This window comes from Zingiber officinale, chromosome 5A (assembly GCF_018446385.1).
Source record: "Zingiber officinale cultivar Zhangliang chromosome 5A, Zo_v1.1, whole genome shotgun sequence".
In the NCBI taxonomy this organism is placed as follows: domain Eukaryota; kingdom Viridiplantae; phylum Streptophyta; class Magnoliopsida; order Zingiberales; family Zingiberaceae; genus Zingiber; species Zingiber officinale.
In genome coordinates, this window is record NC_055994.1 from 13,549,023 (window position 1) to 13,574,737 (window position 25,715).

The 25,715-nt window shown below is 37.5% G+C and overlaps 1 protein-coding gene across 1 annotated transcript; it reads right to left on the bottom strand.

Moving 5' to 3' along the window:
- Positions 1-18,960: 18,960 nt before the first annotated feature.
- On the bottom strand, positions 18,961-20,793 carry LOC121980231 (premnaspirodiene oxygenase-like). The gene is made up of 2 exons (XM_042532201.1): positions 19,873-20,793; positions 18,961-19,772 (listed from the first exon to the last, which is right to left on the bottom strand). The coding sequence occupies exons 1-2, from the start codon at positions 20,758-20,760 to the stop codon at positions 19,143-19,145; spliced, it is 1,518 nt and encodes a 505-aa protein (XP_042388135.1). The 5' UTR covers positions 20,761-20,793; the 3' UTR covers positions 18,961-19,142.
- Positions 20,794-25,715: the final 4,922 nt, after the last annotated feature.

Genomic DNA, 25,715 nt, shown 5'->3' on the forward strand with positions numbered 1-25,715 from the left:
GACTAGGAATGATTAAGAGTAGTGTTCCCTATATCATCTCACTATTGATTCAACCAATCGATTGATATAGGTAAGAACCCTCTACTCAAGGATACTATTATACTTAGTTATTTGACACCAATACGAGTAAGTATAATAACCAAAACAAATGCCTTTATTTATATATACAAGAATATGATACAATGAGTTCATACAACAATCATCAAATGATTGGCTCTAGGGCTCTAACTAACAATCTCCCACTAGCACTAGTGCCAATCAGTGTAGGCTCTAAGCCCCAATGACCTAGTGTGACCATCATGCTTTCTCTGTGCCAAAGCCTTGGTCAAGGGATCTGTGATGTTAGCCTCTGTGGGTACTCTGCAAATCTTCACATCTCCTCTATCTCTCGAATGAGATGGAAGCGCCGTAGTATGTGTTTGGTCCGCTGGTGTGAGCGAGGTTCCTTCACCTGTGCTATAGCTCCATTGTTGTCACAATAGAGCTCAATAGGGTCAGCAATGCTAGGAACCACCCCAAGTTCAGTGATGAACTTGCGGATCCAAACTGCCTCCTTTGCTGCTTCTGATGCAGCAATATACTCGACCTCTGTCGTAGAATCAGCTACTATGTCCTGCTTCGAACTCTTCCAGCTCACAGCACCACCATTTATGCAAAACACGAACCCAGACTGCGATCGATAATCATCCTGGTCGGTCTGGAAGCTGGCATCACTGTAACCCTTTACAGCTAGCTCATCATCGCCTCCATATATCAAGAAATATTCTTTATTCCTTCTCATGTACTTAAGAATATTCTTCACCGCTATCCAGTGACTTTCACCTGGATCTGACTGGTATCTGCTCGTCATGCTCAAAGCATACGAGACATAGCATGGCGTACATGATAGATCCTATGGCTGAGGCATAAGGGATCTGATTCATGCGGTCTTTCTCCTCTCTAGAAGAGGGACCTTGAGTCTTTGAAAGACTCACGCCATGTGACATCGGCAGAAATCCCTTCTTGGAGTTCTTCATGGCAAAACTTAGGAGTACCTTGTCAATATATGTACTCTGACTTAGACTAAGCAATCTCTTAGATCTATCTCTATAGATCTGTATCCCTAGAATGCGGGATGCTTCACCTAAGTCCTTCATTGAGAAATAAATCCCTAGCCAAGTCTTGACAGATTGTAGCAAAGGGATGTCTTTCCCAATGAGTAGTATGTCATCCACATACAATATGAGGAAGACAACTATGTCCCCTACAACCTTCTTGTAGACACAAGGTTCATCTTCATTCTTGATGAAACCAAACTATTTGATTTCATCATCGAATCGAATATTCCAGCTCTGAGAAGCTTGCTTTAGTCCATAAATGGACTTATGCAGCTTGCATACTCTGCTAGTATGCTGTGGATCTACAAAACCCTCAGGTTGTGTCATGTACACATCCTCGAGCAGGTTTCCATTCAGAAATGCGGTTTTGACATCCATCTGTCATATCTCATAGTCATGGTATGTTGCAATAGCAAGCAGGATCCGAATAGACTTAAACATCGCTATTGGAGAAAAGGTTTCATCATAGTCAATACCATGAATCTGCTTGAAACCTTTAGCTACCAAGCGACCCTTATACATAAGTCCATCCATGTCAGTCTTTCTCTTAAAGACCTATTTACACCCTATGGGTTTTACCCCTTCAGGTGGATCAACCAAAGTCCATACTTGGTTAGTGTACATGGATTTCATCTCGGATCTCATGGCCTCTAGCCATTTCTTGAAATCTGGTCTCATCACAGCTTCCTGATAGGTGGTGGGCTCATCCTCTATGAGCACAACATCATCATGGTTAGACAAGAGAAATGAGTATCTCTCAGGCTGACGACGTACCCTATCAGACCTGCGAAGAGGTATGTCTACTTGAACTGGTTGTTGTTCCTCAACTCCTTGTGGAACAACATCATTCACAACACTTTGTGGTTCCAGTTCAACTTCCATCGAGGCTTCAGTGCTATGGTCCGCATCTTGAACTTCTTCAAGATCGAACGTACTCCCACTAGTCTTTCTAGAAACAAAATCCCTTTCTAGAAAGACCCTAGTCTTTGCCACAACTACCTTGTACTGACTGAGAATGTAGAAGTAATATCCCTTAGTTTCCTTGGGATATCCAATAAAGTAGCACCTGTCGGATTTGGGTCCTAATTTGTCTGAGACTTGACGTCGAACGTAAGCCTCACAACCCCAAATCCTCATAAAAGACACCTGGGCATCTCTCCGAGTCCATATCCTATATGGTGTCTTTATCACGGCCTTGGATGAAACTCGATTGAGTATAAAAGCTGTCGTGTCTAGAGCATAGCCCAAAAGAAATGTAAGAAGATCTATGTGACTCATCATAGACCGTACCATATCTAATAGGGTACGATTCCTCCTTTCGGATACACCATTCCACTGTGGTGTTCCAGGAGGAGTGAGTTGGGATAGAATCCCACACTCAGCTAGATAGTCACGAAACTCATGGCTAAGGTATTCCCCACCTCGATCTGATTGAAGTATCTTAATACTCTTGCCAAGCTGATTTTGTACTTCATTCTTGAATTCTTTGAATTTTTCAAAGGATTCGGACTTATGTGTCATCAAGTACACATAACCATATCTACTGAAGTCATCAGTAAATGTAATCAAGTATCTATAACCGCCTCTAGCAGCGACATTGAAAGGGCCACATACATCATTATGTATAAGTCCTAACAAATCAGTCGCTCTTTCGCTGTACCCACTAAAGGGAGTCTTGGTCATCTTGCCTAGTAGGCATGACTCGCATGTCTCATAAGATTCAAAATCAAATGAGTCCAGCAAACCATCCTTATGGAGCTGGGATAAGCGCTTATCATTTATATGACCTAAGCGACAGTGTCAGAGATAGTTTTGGTTCATGTCATTTGACTTGAACCTCTTGGTATTTATGTTATAGATAGGGCTTTCAAGGTCTAGAATGTAGAGTCCGTTCATCAGAGGTGCACTACAATAGAACATATCTTTTAAATAAACAGAACAACATTTGTCCTTTATTATATAAGAGAAACCTTTCTTGTCCAAACAAGAAACTGAAATTATGTTTTTAGTTAAAGTAGGCACATAACAATATTCATCTAATTATAATACAAGCCCAGAGGGTAGAGATAGAAAATAAGTCCCTATAGCAACAACAGCAACCCATGCTCCATTGCCTACGCGTAGGTCCACCTCACCCTTCGTCAATGCCTGCTATTTCTCAGCGCCTGCACATTAGTACAAATATGAGAAGCACATCCGGTATCTAATACCCATGATGAAGAAATAGATAGATTAACTTCTATAACATATATACCTGAAGTGGAAGTCTCACTTCACTTCTTTTTAAGATCTTCCAGGTACACCTTGCAGTTCCTCTTCCAGTGCCCGGTCTGACCACAATGGAAACAGGTAGCATCCTTAGCGACCCCTCCTTTAGGCTTCAGTGCCTTGCCTTTGCCCTTGGCTTGGGACTTTCCCTTGCCTTTGGGCTTGCCCTTGCCCTTATGTTTATGAACCATCAGAATAGAGTGGGGCTTAACCTTCTTAAGGTTCAGCTCAGCAGTTCTTAACATGCTAAGCAGCTCGAGCAGTAGCTTGTCAATTTCATTCATGTTGTAGTTTAGAACGAATTGACTATAGCTATCCGACAAGGATTGCAAGATCAGGTCAGTGGCCAGCTCTTGGCCAAGTGGGAACCCCAATCTCTGTAGGTTTTCTATGTACCCAATCATCTTGAGTACATATGGACCTACAGGAGCCCCATCTGACATCTTGCACTGAAATAGTGCCCTTGAGATCTCAAATCTCTTGTGTCGTGCTTGTCCTTGATATAGTTGACGAAGATGTTCAACCATATCATAAGCACCCATTAACTCATGTTGCTTCTGAAGCTCAGAGTTCATGGTCGCGAGCATTAGACATGATACATCTAATGCGTCATCTTGATGCTTCTTGTAGGCATCTTTGTCTGCTCGCATGGCATTGGCAGGAGGAGCCTCCGGAATGGGCACTGCTCTAGAACGTACAGTTTACGTTCCAGAACGTACAGTTTACGTTCCTAGGTGAGAACTATTCTCAGATTCCTGTACCAGTCCATGAAATTTTCTCCGTTGAGCTTGTCCTTGTCAAGGACAGAACGCAGAGAGAAGGTGTTCATGTTTGACGTCGTTATCTACAACAAAAAAATGCAGAAAATAAATAAACATCGTATTATAGTAATCATTTAATTAGGCCTTTAATTAAATGATGCTCCCACTGAATTCTATAATTCATATGGGACAAGATCCACATCATACTAACCCTTGAGTTAGCTTTGGCTAATACGCCCAAGATTTAGTATGATCGATAGGTAATGATTTACCAATTACATCTCTATGCAACTCTTGTTTATAGGATCATTATCCGCAGTTATATTAAAACTTGAGTTAGCTTTGGTTAATACGCCCAAGAATTAATATAAATGTGATTTATGTCCTATCTTTCCAACCGTTGGAAGAATGCCTATAGTTAAACTCGATTTAACTAGTTGTACTCAATCAAATTAAGTCTCTACTCACCCATGCGTTGATAGGCGGGACCAAGATTGTCCCTTCATATCCTACCAAGATAATATATGTTGCTCTGCTTTGGCAAATTCAACAACACATGTGATCGAGGTAGTGATAGGTATCACGGCATGGTAGGCATTTTAGAGTTGACGCGATTGAGATCTAATCTAATCGAAGGGTGCATCTTGTACACGATTTAGATCTAATCTAATCGTTAAGGCGCTAATTAACTACTTTACTAGCATGCATCAAATACACACACACAAGCAATTAATTATACTATTTGTGATTAGTCATGGCCCTACTACAATCTTCTCAAGCCAATGAGAAGATCGGATGGTCAACCTAGGGCCAACAGCATCTCAAGCTCCTCCCTTTGACCACCTTATGTTGCTCGCGCCCTCCTCGTAACTCCGTCTCGAGTGGACCTTTCACGGCTCCAATTTTGTACATTACAATTTTGAAACTCGAGTTACATTCAAGTCTAAACTAATTTACAACAAGAATAAAAGAGAGGCACGACACGCAGGTCGCATATAAAGTATACAGCACACACAACACAAATGACGGCGCGTAGGCCGTAATATGAATTACAACACAATTTTCAAATCCAATTTGGGTCTTTTGGGCCATGATTATCACAAAATATTACATAATTCTAAATTATGTATTTTCTATAATTTTCTGTAATTTTTACTATAATTTTTACAATTTTTATGAGTAAAATTTCTTGACGGTCCCGTTTAGCGATTTTCGGGCGCAATCGCGGAACGAATCCCCTTGCAGGGTCAAGGGCAGTACCCCTACCCGTGATATAACCATTGCGAGTGTTCCTAAGCGATCCTACAGTGCCTTAGTCTACTGTCCCAAAAGGTTTTGGGACGAAACCTTGTCGTTTCAGAAAAATCTTCTCAGTAGTCGAAGCCTACAAGTGTCTAAACACTTGTGCTTCGCTTCTATGAGAAAAATACTCATAAAAACCATAAAACCATAAAATTACATAAAGTTACAGAACTGATATTTTTCTTAAAAATACAAATTAAACTCGTATAAGATTTCGCACGTGGCTCTGATACCACTGTTGGGAATTTCGGGCCGCAAAAACCATTTTTTCGCGTTGCGGAAACCCCGATTCCCATGCCACCGGATCCGTGCGAAGTAAAATTTTCGAAAAACATTATGAGTACGAGTTTCTTATGATAGTTCTAAACTAGATCTACAAGGAGAAGGAATTTACCCTCGATGCGATGCCCTTCGCAATCCCGCTCGTCCAACGGTTCGCCGGATCTCGAGATCGTCAAGTGTACGATCCTCTAGAAGTATCCACATGAACAAACTAGGTGGAGAAGACCAAACAAAGGTGTGCTAGCACCTTAGATGGTTCGGCCAAGGAGGAGGAGAGGGAGAGCAAGAATGAGAGGAGGAAGAAGGAGGAATGAATGTCTTGAATGAAAAATGAATTCAAACCACACCATAAGTGGCCGGCCACTCTTGGAATTGTAACCTCCATTCTCATTTAATGTGACCATTAAAGAGGAGTTTGTAACCTCCATGAGGTGGCACACACATGTGCTAAACATGATGATGTGGCATATCATCATTAGGCCACTTAATGCCAACTCACAAATGAGGTGGCATATAGTTAAGTCAAACTTGACTCTTCCTCTTCCTCTCAAGTCAAGTCAAACATGACATTATAACTCCCATGGTTGATCAAATCCAACCATTTGATTCAAGCCAATTTAATATATTGAATCTAATTCATTTAATTAAATTGATTCAATGAGTCATAATCTAAATTAGACTCATTGAACACATGAATCAAATTGAGTCCAACTCAATTAGTTCAATTAGGATTACTCTTAATCCAATTTGATTAATCACATGAATATAATCCTCTTGGTTCATCATATGAACCTAATCTCCATCTAATTGTCCTTTGTGTGTGACCCTATGGGTTCTTATAACGTTGGCAATGCTCCTAAACCAATTTAGAAGCATAAGTAATGAGCGGTATCTAGCAACACATCATTACTACCCAAGTTATAAGAATGTTGAGATCCAACATCACCTTGTAACTACTAATTGTGACTCACAATATATGACAACTGTCCTTCTATCCTAGACATCTAGATTGATCAATATAAGGCATAGACCGTGTCATCCTCTAATCAATCTAAATCTTGAACTCCAAGTAGACTCACTCGATCAAATGAGCTCAATATCTCATATTGACTCATTTGGGCATAGCCATGCACTTAGTGGTCTCACTCTATCAAAAATATCGATGTCACTCCCGTCATATAGGAGGGATAGATCTCATCTACATCACTCACATCCCTCTGCATAATTCGTTACATATCCAGTAATCGCCTTTATAGTCCACCCAGTTACGGGTGACGTTTGACGAAACCAAAGTACGTAACTCCTTATGTAGGGATCCATGGTGACTTCAGGTCCAAGGACTAGTAGTCATACTAATAGCCACATGAGAAAGTATATGACACTCATATAACGATTCATGATACTTTCTCATGGCGGGTCATTCAGTATACATTCTCCAATGCATACCCATGTGTCAACTTGATATCTCTATATCCATGACTTGTGAGATCAAGTCATCGAGTTGACCTACATGCTAGTCTTATTGCATTAACATTTTCCCTGAATGTTAATACTTGACTAGGAATGATTAAGAGTAGTGTTCCCTATATCATCTCACTATCGATTGAACCAATCGATTGATATAGGTAAGAACCTTCTACTCAAGGACATTATTATACTTAGTTATTTGGCACCAATACGAGTAAGTATAATAACCAAAACAAATGTCTTTATTTATATATACAAGAATATGATACAATGAGTCCATACAACAATCATCAAATGATTGGCTCTAGGGCTCTAACTAACAAGTCTGACTTAGAATTTCAACAAAACTCAAAGTTAGGATCAGACAATCCAAAGACTGTTAAAATACCTTATCTATCTATTATTCTAACTCTATTTTGTTGGAAACTAATATTTTGCAGGTTAAAGTGTTTGTCTTGTTCAGTCGATCGAACATCCGGACCGATCGACCAAACCCCAAGAAAACATATCATATTCCAGCTCATGGTGAAGTGTTGCCCAAGGGATCAATTGACCGAACCTCGAGTACAATCGACTGAACAGTGGATAAACTTTAGACTGGGTTGATCGGACAAGATATGCCAATGAGGATAGCGAGATTAGTTAACCGAATGTTGGGATTAGTTGACCAAATGAAGATATCATCTTAAGCGATAGTATCTGGATAGAAAGTCAGGCCGATACAGAAGGATCAGTCAACCAATCAAGAGGATCGGTCGACCGATAAAAGTCAGGTTGTAAAACTTGATCCCAAGATCAGTGGATCTTGATCAGGTTTAATTCGGCTATAAAAGGAGGCCTTGACCAACACTTTGGGATAATAATTCAGAACAACTTCATCTCCTACACGCGCTCTAGAAATAATTCAACAATGCCCAAATGTGGTTCCAATGACAATTATGCCAGAAGATCAAATTCTCCAAGTCGTCAGTAACAAGTTTCTTTTTATGCAATACTTGTATCCTTCAACTTTGTAATCTAAACTTGTAAAGATTTTCCAATACTATAGTGGTTGCTCGAGAAAAGTGTTCAATGATTGTGGGCCTTGGAGTATGAATCATCACAGGTTCTGAACTAAGTAAATCCTTGGTGTCCTTGTTCTTTGTTTCATACTATTCTACTATGTTTATTTTATGTTTTCCAAAAAATAAACGTGAAAGCCACGAGCACTATTTACTCCCCCTCTAGCGTTTTTGATCCTACAAACCCTAGTGTTTGGAGATTGTTGGTGCAATCATCCTCGGGACAAGGTTGGCTAGTTGACTAAGCTCCAGTGGATTTAGGTTTGAGTTTCGATATTTGGACAATATGTGAGAAGCAGTAAAGTAGGTCAAGGTTAACCGGATACTTTGCAGTGTGTGAGAGAGAAGTCAAGTAGGTCATGGAGGATCAGATACTTGACTGGGAAAGTCTTAACTGGAGGTTACGTAAAGTAAAGTCCTAATTCAAGGGTTAGGTAAAATAAAGTCAAGTTGGTCAAGGAGGACTGCACGTTAGCAAAGGGAAGTTCTAACTACGATTAGGCAAAGCAAAGTCCAAATGGGCCAAGGAGGACTGCACGTTGGTAAAGAAAAGTCCTAGCTGTAGTTTGACAAATAAAAGTCCAAGTGGGTGAAAGAGGACCGCACATTAACAAAGAAAAGTCTTAACTGCAGTTAGGAAAAGGAAAGTCCAAGTGAGTCAAGGAGAACTATACGTTGGCAAATAAAAGTTTAAGTGGGTTAGGGAGGATCATACGTTGGCAAGAGAAAGTTGTAACTGAGGTTAGGCAAGAGGAATATTCTAGTAGGTCAAGGACGGCCGCACTTGGTGATCGGAAGTCTAACGGGAAGTTGGCAAAGAGAAAGTCTAAGTGGGTCAAAGGTTGACCAGACACTTAGTGGTTGTAAGTCCAATAAGGAGTTGACTTGAAATAAGGAAGTTTCGATGTAGCAAACTTCCAAAAGCCATAACTTTTGACAAGAATATCAAAATGAGGTGATCTTAGATGGAAAATGAAGCTTGTTTAGAGCTCTACATATTTTACCACTTATCAATCGATTAGGTAATCAATTGTGGGGGTCAATCGATTAGGTAATCGATTAGTTGATGAAGCATAGTACAGAAAGTATCTTGATCGGTTGGGTAATCGATTAAAATCTTCCCCAATCGATTGGGAGAGTTTGTGAGCGAACAGTAAGTTTCTGAATTGATTAGGTGATTGATTGAAGTTGCTAATCAATCAGGTGATCGATTGAGAGTGTTTGTTCATGACGAATAGTGAGTTTCCCAATCAATTAGGTAGGAGGAGAAACTCACGACAAACAATGGACTTCTTAATCAATCAAGTAATCAATGAAGCCACGTAATCAATTGGCTAATTGATTGAGAGAATAAAACAGCTGTTCTGAGGTTTGGAGGGTTGGATTTGCTTGAATCTAATGAGGCAATTGGATTGGGGGTAAGGCTAATTGATTGGGAGCCCTAATCAGTGGATATAAAGGTGTTCACAAGGATTCAAATGAACTTCTTCTCCGCTCTTCACCACAAGCTCTTGGAAGATTCCAAGAGATGCGCTGCTACATTTTTGAGTCTACAAGAGGAATTTCAAGCAACAAGAGACGAAGAAAGCAAGGTTCTCAATTGTATTGTGTATTTACATCTTGTTTTCATTATATTCTTGTATATGATTTTGTATGAGGTTTCTCCACCTCCGGATTATTTCTGAGATAGAGTATGTTTTATAGTGGAGTGTGTGCATTATATGTATCCTTGGATTAGTCATCTCAAGAAGCTGAATACCAAATAAATCCTAGTATTAGCGATTGCTTCGAGTTTTTCACTGTAAAAATCATCATCAACAAAGCGATTGGAGTTCATCACCCCCCTTTAGATCCCAAAGTATCCTAACACCTAGTATCCAAGGAAGATCTTCCTCATTTACTTCCACTTCTTCTTTTTCCTCATGATCTTCCAAACAATGCTAAAGGACAAAAATAATGGCTCTTCAATCAAGTTTCCTTGTCTTTAAGTTTATGTATTACTATGTTATGCCATGTTTGATTGATGAAACTAGATCTTCTGGTTCTTGTATTTTCTATCTGTGAGTTTTTCATGTTTTAGAATTGATGCGGCTTAGATTTTCCTAGAACTAACATGTGGTATTAGAGCCAAGACTCTATTTCTTCAATTTCATGGTAATATAGTTTAAGTTTTTCATCGATTTATTATTTGTATGCTAGATCAAGTTTTCCTAGTATAACACAATTTTTTAATCGTCAAAATTCGTATAAGAAAAACCTAGTATAGACTTATTTTCTAAGTTTTTCGTGTTTCTATGAAGAACATGAAGAATAGCGAAAGAACCATCGTATTTAACCTAATTTTCAAGTCAAAACATAATGGCTCAATCTATTGACTTGGTCAGTCAATCGATTACCAGGCCTAAAAGAGTGAGCAGAATCAATAGAAATCGATTAATTCATTCAATTCAGTTGATGTCAATCGATTGGTGAATTTCACCAATCAATTATGACTGCTAGATCAAATAAAGAATAAATTTTTGATAGATTAGATCAATCGATTTAAGATACCAATCGATTGATAATTTACCAATCAATTAAAAGTCTTGAGTTGTGATAAAATCGTACTATCAATTGATTTAAATTTTTCTAATCGATTAACAAGCTAAAATCATGACAAAAACGATTGGAATTGATTGATTAATCAATTAAAGCTATTCTAATGATTGGGAATTTTTTTTCAATTGATTAACAATCTTAAATTATGATAAGATCAATTATCAATCAATTAGAAATTTTCTAATCAATTTATATTATTAATGGAGCAATTATGAATCGATTGGAAATTTTGAATGGATTAATAGATCCTATACGTGATAATGCATTGTATTCTAATCCATTGGAATTATTTCCAATCGATTAGAATTGTTTAAACCGTGCATGAGAATGCTATTTAAAAAAATAAAACAAAGATGCATGCACAGAACAAGGAAGGTTGAGCTTCTTTAAAGTGGGTTTCTTCTCTTTTTTGTTTTCAGACCTCTCAAATTCTCACCCTCTCAAATTCTCGGCCTATATATATATATATATATATATATATATATATATATATAACATATTTTATGTTGGTAGACGTATATCTATATTAAGAGTAATCGACTCAAATGAAGATTACTTTTATACCAGATATATACTCAAGATAGTTTACAACTATTTAATAACTATTTTGTTTTGTTAAAATCATGTACAAAATATGTCGGCCAAAAGGAAGATATTTTATGTGACTGATTAAGGTTATTGTGAGTTATGGACCAAAAAAATATAACTTGTATGAAGTATTATATTATGCGCAAAGTCGAACCAAAGGAAGATATATTGTGTGACTAATTAAAGTTTGAGTTATATTAGAGAGTACCGCTAACAAATTATATTTTAGTCCATATAGTAAAATACAATATTGTATTTGATATCTCATAAGGAGTCCATTCATATCCATTTAAATTTTATTTTATTTACATAATCTTGTATTTTATTACTTACACTTATACATGTTCTTAGCTTTAGTTACATAATAAGTTTAAATAAATTTCTCTTTTAATTTCAATGTAATCTGTAACTACTAGTATTAATAACATTCAACATTAACTAGTTTAATTTTGCTAAATGGAAAACATACGTGGTCATAGTCTTAGGCTGCATGGAATTAGACTATGCATTAAGGAACGATCGTCCTTCACCTCTGACCAATGCTAGTACTATAAAGCAGAGAGTTGAATTTTAGCTATGAAAGAAATCAAATCACATGTGTCTGAGTATCATAAGGCTTTACATACCAGCACTAATATAGGCTCAATAACAGAGTGAGGAGATTCTAGGAGTTTTCTCAACTAATTGGCAGTCCGATTCATCTCAAATGAAAAGGCCGTGACTACCACATTTTTTATGAAGTTTGTAAACATGCGGTACAATGGTAAAAAAAATATAAGGGAGTACATTATGGAGATGTCCAATATAGCAACAAGTCTGAAAGTACTAAAGCTAGATATGTTTGAGAGTATATTAGTGCATTTCATCTTGATGTCTCTGCCTGCATGATTCACTCCTTTAAGATATCGTATAATACTCAAAAGAAAAAGTGAACGTTGAATGAGCTCATTGCTCAATGTGTGCAAAAAAAGGAAAGACTAAAGATTGAGACATCTAAGAGTGCTCACTTAGCATCTGGTTCTCAATGTGTGAGTAAGAAGAGAAAGATGATCAATAACAAAGGAAAAAGAAAATAAATTATAAATTTTAGAGGCAATGACCATAAGGAGCACAAGAAGTAGAATAAGAAATCCACTTATTTTTCTTGCAAAAGAAAAGTCATATGAAGAAACACTGCCACAAGTACGTCAATTGTTGGATAAAGAAGAGTAAACTTCTCAACTTTATTAGTTCAAAAGTCAATTTAGCAATTATACCCATTGCTACTTGGTGGATAGATATATGTATTACTAGTCACATATGTGTCACGATGTAGGGTTATCTCAAGAGTAGACTTGCACTTGATACTGAAAGATACATCTATATGGGGAATGAAAAGAATGCCAAAGTTGAGTTGGTTGGTGTTTATAGGCTTTGTTAATAACTAATATTTTTCTAGATTTAGAAAACATATTTATTGTACTATCTTTTCAATGGAATTTAATTTTAATTTCTCGTTTGGATAAATCAGATTATTCTTGTTCATTTAGAAATAGAACTTTAAATATTTCTTTAATTTAGTGTTGGTTGACAATGATTCATTGGTTAATAAGTTTTATAAATTGAATACCTTTACTCTTATGGTTGACAACGTAATAATACAAAGTGTAGGATCGAAAAGCGCTAGAGGGGGTGAATAACGCTCATGACTTTCACGTTCATTTTTAAATAATCAATCAAAGATACACAGCGGAATAATAAAACTCAAATGCAAACACCAAGATTTTACTTGGTTCGGAGCCTGTGGCGACTCCTACTCAAGGCCCACACGTAAGAGTGCTTTCGATGGACAATCACTATAAATTTGCAGAATTACAAGTACAATAATTAAATGCAATAATGGAAATTATACCGACAACTAAGAACAGAGAATTTAAAGCTTCCGGTCATCAGAGTCGAGTTATGGCTTTGTCGGATCGTCCTTTGCTAAAATCAAGTATTGTTATGGCTTCTGCTTGAACCAGCCATATATAAGCTATTGAGGGTGCCTCCCATCCCCATGCGAGGCGCCTCCAACCAAGACTTTTATCCTAAATCCACAGCGTCGATAAATTCCGCAGCACCCGCTGCTTATCCACCCGAAGGTGCCTCTAAGCTCCATGGAGAGTGCCCTCCATCCAGTGTCCAAGGTGCCTCTAGCAGCCTTAGAGGGCACCTTCTACCCTGCTGCACGAAGTCTTCGACTAATGCACCCAAGGCGCCTCCAAGCTCCATAGAGGGTGCCTCGGGTATTGTTTATCCAAGGCTTCTCTTGTGCAACTCCCTTCCTGCAAGGTATATTAGTCCACAAACAAAGTACACCCTGCAAATCAAAGTTAGTATAATAAAATAAGATAAATACAAGTATTTGACAGTCACTGGACTGTCCGATTCTGACTTCGAATTTTATCTGGAAACCCTAGGTCGAATTGACACCTACTGTTCCCTCACTGGGGAACGCGCCCTCACCTACTCCACTCAGGAGAGTTTACTTGTTGCCAGACCGATCCTTCAAACTGACTAGACGTTTGCTCAGTGCTCGAGGCTTCTGGTCTTCATGTTAGACGTTTGTTCCATGACCCGTCCAGACTTCCACCCGGTCCGCTACCACTAGGATTTCAACCTAGAGTCCTGACTCTAGGATTTTGTCCGAATTACTCTACCCGCCAAGACTTTCTTCTTAGGGTTACCACCCCCTACGACCTAGGGTTACCACCCCTTAAGGTTTTCTACCTGTATAACCGCAGCTAGGACTTTTCATCACCTAGGGTTACAACCCCCTAAGACCTAGGGTTACCACCCCTAGGGTTTTTCACCTGCCTATAATCCAATAGGACTTTTTCCTAAGAACACTTAGGACTTTTTCTGCAATCTCATTCAAACTTGTCAGACAACAAATAACCTTAATTTTGAACCCTTTGACATAATCAAAACATAGGTTTGATCGTCGAATACTTCCCGCACCAACACATAGTATATGTATGAAAGAAAAATTGATCGATGAGAATTCTTTCATGTTGTGGCATAGGTGTTTAGAACATATATCTAAACGATACCTAGAAAGGTTAATGTCATATGAAGTTCTCAATTCACTTGATAAGTAAACTTTGATGTCTACATAGAGGATGTTAAGGGGAAGACCACTAACAAAAGGAACAAGGCGACTATCCGTTGTAATGACGTTTTGGATATAATACATACGGACATTTGTGGACCATTTTCTAAGGCTTCATGGAATGGACACACATATTTTATTAGATTTATAGACTACTATTCCAAATTTGGCTATGTGTACCTTATTACTGAAAAATCATAATCTTTAGACATGTTCAAAATTTTTAAAGCTGAAGTTGAACTTTAACCAGGTAAGAAAATTAAACCCGTCCAATCCGACCGTGGAAGTGAGTATTATAGTCAATATGATGAATCAAGTGAATAACATATAGGACCTTTTGCGAACTACCTTGTTGAGTGTGAGATTGTGCCTCTATATACCATGTCTGGTATACCCAGTTAGAATGGTATAATTGAGCGTCATAATCAAACCCTAAAAGATATGGTGAGAAGTATGATGACCGTCATTTCTCTATCAAAGTCGTTATGGGGTGAGACACTCAAAACTATAGTTTACCTACTCAATAGAGTAATTGGTAAGGTAGTAACTAAAATCCTATTTGAGATGTGGATGGATAGAACCTAGTATTAGACATTTACACATCTAAGTTTGTCCAACTGAGGTTATGCCTTATAGGCCTAACGAAAGAAAACTATATTCAAGAACAGTTAGTTATAGTTTTGTAGGTTTCTCTGATAAATTAAGGGGTATAAATTTTTCAATCATTCTAAGAGATCCTTCTTCAAAATGGGAAACCCTAAATTCATTAAGGACAGTGGGAGTAAAAAATTAGGGAAGTATATTTTGAGGAAAGCATTGGCAATTCTCCTGTGATCACTACTAGTGTGATTGGTAGCGGTATGGTTATCATACAACACATTATGGATATTGCACATCCAGTAAGCATAGTGAACCAAGATATTCCGATGACATCTCCAATGCAATTGAAGGAGTCTGCCACTAAAATTAAGGTATTGCCTTATATTGATGAGTAAGTGCCTTGACCATTTCAAATATAAGTGCCTTTAAGGCGATCCACAAGGGAACGGAGAATTATGACTGCTCATGATTATCTGTATCTCCAAGAGCATGATTTTGACATAAGGTTATAAAGTGATCTTGCATCTTTTCAAGAGATCAAATAATACTCTAACTCTGAAAGGTGGATTAACACCATGTAAGATGAGTTTAAGTCTATAATAGACAATGACATTTGGAAACTTTCTGAATTACCTAAAGGTAAGAAGTCCATTGGTTGTAAACGAATATTTAAAACTAAGTAGAATTTAAGGGGCGATATTGAAAAGTATAAGACTCATCTTGTTACCAAGGGATTCAATTAGAAAGAAGACATTGATTACAAGGAGACTTTCTCACCTATGGCAATGAAAGACTCCCTTAGGGTAATCATGACACTTATAGTTCATTATAATTTGGAGCTACATCAAATGGATGTAAAGACTACATTCCTCAATGGAGACATAGAGGAGTCTATATATATGGTGCAACTAGAGAACTTTGAGTCTAAGGACTCAAAAAACCTAGTATGTAGATTAAAGAAGTTCATTATGATTTAAAATAGATGTCCCATCGATGGCACTAGAAATTTAATCAAGTGGTTATCTCATATGATTTTAAAGAAACCCCGTTGATCAATACATATATGTCAAGTTTAGTGGGAGCAAGTTTGTTATACTTATTCTGTACGTGGTTGATATATTGCTTGCGAGTAATAATAGGTTTGCTACATGAAACTAAGTCATTTTTATCTGATAATTTTGAAATGAAAGATCTTGATGAAGCATCCTTTGTTTTAGACATACATATCTATTGTGATTATTCAAGAGGCATTCTTAAACTTTCACAATAGACCTATATTGAAAAGGTGCTTATAAGGTATAACATGCAAAATTAGACATATAGTAACACACCTATGTCAAAAGGTGACAAATTCAACTTACAGTAGTGTCCACAACTTAAATTTGAAATAAAAGAGATTAAACAATTCTCATATGAGTTAGCAGTGAGAAGTCTCATGTATGCACAAGTTTGTACTCGACTAGATATAGCATTTATAGTGGGGATGTTAGGCAGATATGCAAGTAAAAAGAACTAAAGGACACATACTTACATATCAGAGAGCATATCACTTATAGGTGAATGGATATTCAGACTTTGATTTTATTAGATGTTTGGATAACAGGAGGTCTACTTTGGGCTATATTTTCATACTTGCTGGAGGGGCCATATCTTGGAAGAGCTTCAAGCAGACACTAGTAGTCACTTCTACTATAAAAGCAGAGTTGGTAGCATGCTACAAAGCATCTAATCAAGGGATTTGACTGTGAAACATCATCACAATATTACAGATTATTGATAGCATTGACAGACCAATGAGAATTTACTGTAATAATAAAGTCGTTAAACTTTATGACAAGAACAACCACAGTTAGTCGAAATCTAAGTACATCAACATCAAGTTTCTAGCAGTTAAAGAAAGAGTTTAGAGTCGTCAGATTATAGTAGAGCACATCAGCACAGATTCCATGTTGATCAATCCACTCACCAAAAGCTTGGTGCCTAAGGTGTTTCATGTGCATATTGTGGATATAAGAGTCCTCTTATAGAAGAAAAACTCCTCTAGTGGAAGTTTGTATTTATTTTATTGCTCTATATTTGATAATAAAGATAAACATTTTTATTTTAATTATTATACATACTTAAATTTCAAAATATTCGTGAGATTTTGTTTGTTTGTTAGACATTCTGAATTATAATATTATGATTTACTACTGCTGTTTAGCATTTAGTATTTAGTATTTGTAAATGTGATATAGATTCATTTTGGAATTATAAAGTTTGGATCTTGATTTGCTCTTGCAATTTAGCATAAAGTATTTGCATATATGATTTGACCTCTTTTGAGGTCACCTTAGGATCAGTTGGAAATTGACATGTATTGATCATATTTCATGTAATTTTCACATTATATATTCACATCTTGATTTATGTCATTAATGTTATTGGCATTATGATTATTATTGGTGTTTATTACATTCATATACAATAGTTATGATCTCATTAATCTTATACTAATGAAGTTAATGGAACAAATTATTTATTATCTTGTACTCATAAAGTTTGATATCAACTAAAGTTTTACTTATATTTCATATACAACTCACATGTAGTCCAAGTGGGAGATTGTTAGCTTTTATTATCCCTATTAGGTGGGTTTATTTATAAGTTAAACATGTGAATGTAATCCGAATACGTTTAAGTGATCTAATTTATGTTTATTGAGTTTCGGATTATTAGATGTGGATTCAATGTATAAAACCCTTTAGCCCAATCCATTATCATCTATAGGTTGATAATAAATTAGATTCCTATATAAAGGGGAGGCCCCCAATGGTTTAGGAAAATCTTGACAGAGCTCTTGGTTTCCCATTGACCTAGAACTTTTCAGCCCATCAACCCTAGCACCCAAGGAAGATCTTCTCAGTTTGCTTTCGCTTCTTCTTTTTTCTCAGAATCTTCCAAACGATGCTAAAGGACAAGGATAATGGTTCTTCAATTAAGTTCCCTTATCTTTCCGTTTATGTATTACTATGTATGCTATGTTTGATTGATGAAACTTGATTTTGTTCTATATTTCCTATATGTGAGTTCTTGTGTTTTAAAATTCATGCAGCTTAGGTTTTCCTAGAACTAATAACTCATTCTTATAAAAAAGAAACCAAGCCAAATTTAAACAACCTTTTTAATTTTAAATTCGATTTTGTTTAACTTAGTTACCTTATCAAATAAGTTTGAACATCATAAAACTTAATTCAGCTTGGCTCGTTTACCGCCCTATTATTATCATTAGACACTAACCTTGAATAAAAGTAGTGACTTTGTGCTTAAGATTCAATGTAAAATATAATGGTTTAAAGATGTTTTCAGAGGTTTCTAGATATAAAAAGATAGAACAAGATTTAGTAAAAATCCAAAGCTAGGCTTAATTGGGTAAATAGTGGGGATAGGAACTACAACAAATTTCATAAGTAGGTTAAGGCCAAGAGAAGGACTAATATGTTGGCTGAAGTAAGGGGATGAAAAATGCTTATTCAGGAGTATGAGGACATTTGAGAGACTTTCGGGGAGGAGGATGAGGCATGTCTCTTATAAAGCTCTAATTAATAAAATTCTTGATAAGCTCTAATTAATGGAATAAAGCCACTTTTGGAGAGGTTGATTCCAGGAAGCACAGTGGGGGGGGAATGACACATTAGAATTTCTCTGTTGCTCATGCAACAAACTTAAAGGAAATTTACCCCAAAGTCTTCTACTCCTTTGCCTATGGTTGGAGAACTTAATCGAAGATTTTGATAGTGTTTTTTGAAATAATAATAAATCAGTGAAGTTAATAACAAAAGACAATTAAATATTTTGAATATATATTTAAGCACAACCAATTTATAAAAGCACCAAACTACATCTCCGAGAGGTGCTCTCAATTATTCTCATGGAACATTATTATCGTTGTCGAAGTCTACATAACTTTGTATAAGATAATGCTTCAACTGGTAACTCTTCACTGCTAGTCCAAGGTCGGGAAGGGGTAGCGAAGTGAAGGAACTAAGAGAAGATTAACCTTCCTTGAAGCACTTGCACCAAAAGATTCAGACATGTCAATGTCCTCTGCTTTCACTCCCTTTGGAAACGCCCAATCAAAGTGGAACAGAAATTTAGACAATGTCAGTTCTAAAGTTGTCAATCCGAAGGTCATGCCTGCACACATCCTTCTACCTGCGCCAAATGGCAAGAACTCAAAGTCATTGCCTTTAAATTCTCTGTTGACACCTTCCTCAAATCTCTCCGGCTTAAAGCTGTCAGCTTCTTTCCAGTATCTTGGATCCCTCCCTAGTGACCAGACATTGATGAGGAGTCTTGATCCAGCAGGAATTGTGTAGCCAAGAACTTCAGTAGTCTCTTGACCCACTCGTGGAAACAAGAGGGGGAATGGTGGATGCAACCTTAAAGTTTCTTTGACCACATCATGGAGATAGCTAAATTGTGGAACATCAGTCTCCTCGATATAACCTTTATCCTTCATAGCTTCTCTGACCTCTTTTTGAGCTCTCTGTAATGTCGAAGGGCGCAACATGAGCTCAGACATAGCCCATTCAATGGTGTTTGCGGTTGTCTCCGTTCCTCCAGCAAACATATCCTGTTCGAATCAACCAATGAAGAAATCATTAATTATAAATTTGATTAATCTGTTGCTAGCTATATGAAATATATATATAGGCACATATATGTATACTCACAATCACAACAGCCTTGATGTTGTCAAACGTGATTGGCACTTCTAGGTTGCCTTCATCTTTGAGCCTGAGTAAAACGTCAATAAGATCCTCCTCCTCTTCATCTCCATCGCGGGTCATCTGATGCTCCTTGATTGTCGCATCGAGGATCGCATCTAGTTTGTTGTGATATTTGATTAACTGAGTGCTAAATCCAGTGAGGACATCAACGACCTTGAGAGACGGAAAGAGATCACCAACGCTAAATCCGCTAGCCATTTTGATGACTTCTTTGATGGTCTCCATGAACTTCTTCTGTTGCTGGCACCTTCTCCCAAACGAAGCTTGGACCACGATAGAGTTGGTTAACTCGTTCAGCCTCTCCCCTAGGTTGATTGGCTTCCCATTGGCAGCAGCATTGCTGACGTCGCTCATGAGACGACCGACCTGCTCTTTCCTCAAAGACACAAACGACTTGACACGCTTCGCACCGAGCAGCTCCATGACGCAAATCTTGCGCAGCTGGCGCCAGTACTCGCCGTTGGAGAAGGCGATGTCGCTCTGGCCGTACGCAATGATCTTGGCGGCGGTGAACTCAGGGCGAAAGGCGAAGTTGGCGTCCTGCGCCTTGAGCACCTGCTGCGCGCCCTCCCGCGAGCTGAATATGATTTGGTCGACTTGGCCGAGGCGGAGTTTCATGACATTACCATGCTTGCGGGCCAGGTCGCGGAGCGCATGGTGGGGCAGCTTGCCGATGAGATGATGAATGCTGCCGATGAAGGGAAGCCTTGAGGGGGTGGGAAACTCCGGCCCTACGTGCTTAGGCTTGGAGCTGAAGACCCTCCTGACGATGATCAGAAGAACCAAGAAACTGGAGAGCAAGACGGGAAGGGAAGGGACCTGTAACTCCATCTTGAATCTCGATGTGCCGTGGCTTGGCTGTGCTTTACGGGAGCTTTATATAGTTGTGCCCAGACAACGACTTAATTATTAGCTGAGCCTGAATATCAATTTTATCGAGGACAGTTGGTAAACGCCCATCCCTCTAGCCCCGTCAGAGTTAGCCACATTGCCTTCTTCATTCCGGCGTCCGTAGATTTGACCGCATGGTTGAAGAAAGGGCACGGCGTCTCTCTTGAACTATATAACAATTTTATTAATTTAAAAAAGGTGAAATTCCAACAAACCAACATAAATAAAACGTCGACAATAATGGAAGTGAATGGCTGACCAAGCAGCATACGAATAGCATCTCATGCTTAAGAAATTCCCTTAGATGAATCTGGAAGATGGCCAAGAATCACGAGTAGAATATACAAAAGTTTCACAAGGAGTCATCAGACAACTGAACAGCAAACACCAATTTGTATTCCAACAAGGAAAGGGGACAGAAGACAGCTGCTTGTGAAGTTTAACTGATCAGCAGGCGCCAAGGGGCCAACATATACCCAGTTACGACTAAACTTGATTTTGAGAAAGACCCAATGAAATCTGACCTTCATGCACAACACCGCCCATTAACTTTCTAATGATAAATGTTGATAGGGAAACTAGTGACAGCAACTTGCACTGTAATCCTCCTGAATGGTCCATAGGATCCTTGGATTCAAAATAAAAGACGACTAAATTAAAACAAGAATTTCACTCTCACCTTCTCTATTTGTTCTAGTAACTGAGGTGCTGATAACACTCAAATGAAGAAGAGTCAAAGAAAACACCTGATAGCACTTAGATGAATAAGAGAAAGATAGCAGAGAATTAATGTACTATTGGTTTCTCATTAAAAGTTCATACAAAGCATAGGCTATACATATGTCTTTATATAGCAGTAAGAAAAAACAATCTGATCCTAAAATTATGCATCTAGATCTAGCCTTAGCCTTTCATTTATTCAAAGCATATCCATTAAATACGGATATATTCTATCTTAATTATGACTTGATTTAAATAATACAACATAGCCTCCCTTAAACCAAGTCACAAATGTTAGCCATCCCAATTGCCTTCTTCAACTTGAGAAAAATCTCTGTCTTCATTGGTTTTGTAAAGATATCTGCAACTTGACATTCACTAGGACAATACTCGATGTTGATTTGTTTTTCCGCAACCCATTCTCTGATTTTATGATACTTGATATCTATATGCTTGCTGCGGCCATGAAATACTGGATTCTTAGATAATGCAATTGTTGACTTGTTATCACAAAAAATTGTCGTAGGACCATCTTGTTTGTGTTGTAGAAAATCTAAAATCTTTCTTAGCCAAATTGCTTGCATAGCACAATTTGTTGCCGCTATATATTCTGCTTTTGTTGTTGAAAGTGCTACCACCGGTTGCTTTTTAGAAGACCAAGAAAATATAGCTGAACCAAGATGAAAAGCATATCCCGATGTACTCTTTCTAGTCTCAACATCTCCAGCCCAATCACTATCTGTATATCCAATAAGTCCCACAGTTTTATTAGTAGAATACAAAATTCCATCATTAATTGTACCTTTGACATATCTAAGAATTCGCTTTGCTGCGGCCCAATGCGAATCCTTTGGTTTCTCCATAAACCTGCTAAGTACTCCAACTCCAAAAGAAATATCTGGCCTTGTAGCAACCAAATATCTTAGACTCCCAATCAAACTTTTATAAGCAGTAATATCCATACTCTTACCAGTTTCATCTTTAGACAACTTTATCTTTTCAATCACTGGAGTAGGAACTGGTTTGGAGCATTCCATCCTAAACCTTTTCAAAATATCAGAAGCATATTTCTTTTGTGAGACAAAAAACCCATCATCCATCTGAATAACTTCAAGCCCTAGGAAATAACTCATTAGACCCATATCTGTCATTTCAAATTTACTAACCAAGGCTTCCCTGAATTCTATGATTAACTTTAAGTTATTTCCGGTAAAAATCAAGTCATCAACATAAAGACAGACTATGAGTGTATCACCAGATTCAATATGCTTAACATACAAAGTATGCTCATAAGGACATCTCAAAAAACCATTTTCAATAAAATAAGAATCAATACAACTATACCATGCCCTTGGTGCTTGTTTTAAACCATATAGAGCTTTCTTCAACCTGTACACCTTATTCTCTTCCCCTTTCTTCACATATCCTGCAGGTTGTTCGACATATATTTCTTCTTCCAAGAAGCCATTCAGAAAAGCAGATTTTACATCCATTTGATACAGTTTCCAATTATTTTGAGCAGAAAGTGAAATAAGCATGCGTACTGTATCAAGTCTACTTACAGGAGCAAAGACCTCAAAATAATCAATACCTGCTTTTTGCTTGTAACCTTTTGCAACCAACCTCGCTTTAAAACGATCAATTTCACCATTTGGCTTATACTTTGTCTTGTATACCCACTTTACTCCAACTGGTTCTTTTCTTGGAGGTAATTCAGTCAATTCCCAAGTACCATTAGTTTCAATGGCTTGAATTTCCTCGTCCATTGCCTTCAACCAATGAGTCTTTTTAGCAGCATCTTCAAAAAATATAGGATCACAATCTGAAAAAAGAGCAAACTGAACAATTTCTTCATCAGACAGATCATTATCATTACTTAACACATAATCTTGCAAGCGAGCTGGTAATCGGCACTCGCGTTGTGATCTTCTAGTTGGTGCTTCAGATTGTACAGAAACTTGAACATTATCTTGAGTAGGCTGTTCATCCAGAAAGTCGTCAGGAATATCAGGAACAATAATAGACTTTTCTTTTTCTATACACCAATTCCAACTACCATGTTCATCAAAGACCACATCACGACTAATAATAACTTTCTTAGTTTCAGGGTTATATAGCTTATAAGCCTTTGATGTATCACTGTAACCAATAAAAATACACTTCTCGCCTTTATCATCAAGTTTCTTCCTCAACTTATCTGGTACATGTGCATATGCCAAACAACCAAAGATCTTGAGATGTTTGACAGTCGGCTTTCTTCCACTCCAAGCTTCCTCAGGTGTCTTATCATGAACACTTCTTGTTGGACACCTGTTCAACACATAAATAGCACAAGATACAGCTTCTGCCCAGAAATGCTTAGGCAGATTTTTTGATTTCAACATACATCTTACCATATCCATAATAGTTCTATTTTTTCTCTCAGCCACTCCATTTTGTTGTGGAGTATATCTAGCTGTCATTTGATGTTGAATATCATGCTTCTTTAAAAAATCATCACACACAATATATTCTGTACCTCTATCAGTTCTTAAGATTTTGATTTCAAGTCCACTTTGTTTTTCAACAAATAATTTAAATTGCTTGAAAATATCACATGCTTCTGACTTGTGATGTAGAGGATAAACCCAAGTTTTTCGACTCAAATCATCGATAAAAGTAATAAAATACTTATTACCTCCAAGTGATGGTACTTCCACTGTGCACAAATCTGAATGTATAAGTTCTAACTGTTTTGTGGCTCTCCATGACTTGCCTACAGGAAAAGGTTCTCTATGCTTCTTGCCAATTAAACAAGTCTCACAAACATGATTAGACTTCACAATATCAGGCAACTCAAAAACAAGCTTCTTTCTTGCTAAATAATTTAATCCAGAAAAATGAAAATGCCCAAAGCGCATATGCCACAACCAATTATCATCCAAAATCTCAGAATTAAAGCAAGAAAGAAATTTATGTTGAATTTTCAAAGGAAATAATCTATTCTGAGACATTTTTACCTTTGCTATCAACTTCCCATTTCCATCTGTTATGATGCAATACCCCTGAATAATGCATATTTTATAACCCTTTTCTGATAATTGTCCCATACTTAATAAGTTTTGGTGAAGTTCTGGAACATAAAAGACATCAGATATAAAATTTTGAGAACCATCCTTCAACTGGATATAAATTTTACCTTTTCCCAATATTGGTACTTTTGTCTTATTTCCAAAAGTAACCTCTGATTGAATTGATTCATCTAATTCCGAGAATAACTCTCTTCTTCCACACATATGGTTACTACATCCAGTATCCAAAAACCATACGTTCTCATTTGCAGGTAAACTATTACTAGCCAAAAGTAAAGTCTCAGATTCATTAGAGTCCTCACCATAATTTCCAGCAATATTTGCCTGGTTGCCATGATTGTTGAATTTCTTGTATCTACAATCTGCAATTTTGTGCCCATATTTTCCACAATTATAGCAGTGAGCCGAAAACCTCTCTTGCATGGCATTATCTCCACTTCTTCCTTGATTTGAGTAGTTACCTCGACCTCTTCCTCTATATCCTCTTCTTGCTCTTCCTCGACCTCTATTGAATCCTCCTCCTCTTTGACTAGAGTCAGTCGTGTTAAGAGTAACCTGACTCTTTAAAGCTTCTTCATTTGTTGGTGTTTCCGTCTTTGCTTCGATCCTGTCAATATGGCTTTCTATCATACCTTTTAATTCTGCAATTGTCAGCAGTTCAATGTCATGTGATTCTTGAATTGAGGCCACCACATGATCATACTTCAATGGTATGGTTCGAAGAATCTTCTCAACAACAGCATCATCTCCAATTTTATCACCATATAATCTCATTTTATTGACAAGATCAGTAAGACGTGAAAAATAATGCTCAACTGTTTCTGTAGATGACATCTCGCATCGATCGTATAACCTTCGTAGCGACTGCAACTTGGATTTTTGTGCTCGATCAACTCCTTTGTATGACAATTTTAAGGTGTCCCACGCCTCCTTTGCCGTCTTGGCATTTGCAATCAAACCAAAAATTGAATAATCAACTCCTTGATGAATTTGTCCCAACGCAAGTTGATCTCGACGTTGAGAGTTTGCATCGGCTCCTTCTGAAAGACCTGAATCAATAGAGCTCCAAAGATTTTGAGCTTTTAAATGTGTAGACATCATTAT

What these genes read in the sequence shown, in the direction of transcription:
- LOC121980231 (XM_042532201.1), bottom strand. Translation starts at nt 20,760, where the DNA reads ATGGAGTTACAGGTCCCTTCCCTTCCCGTCTTGCTCTCCAGTTTCTTG. An exon ending in ACATCAAGGCTGTTGTGATT is followed by an intron (nt 19,773 to 19,872) that starts GTGAGTATACAT and finishes TGATTCGAACAG; the next exon opens with GATATGTTTGCTGGAGGAAC.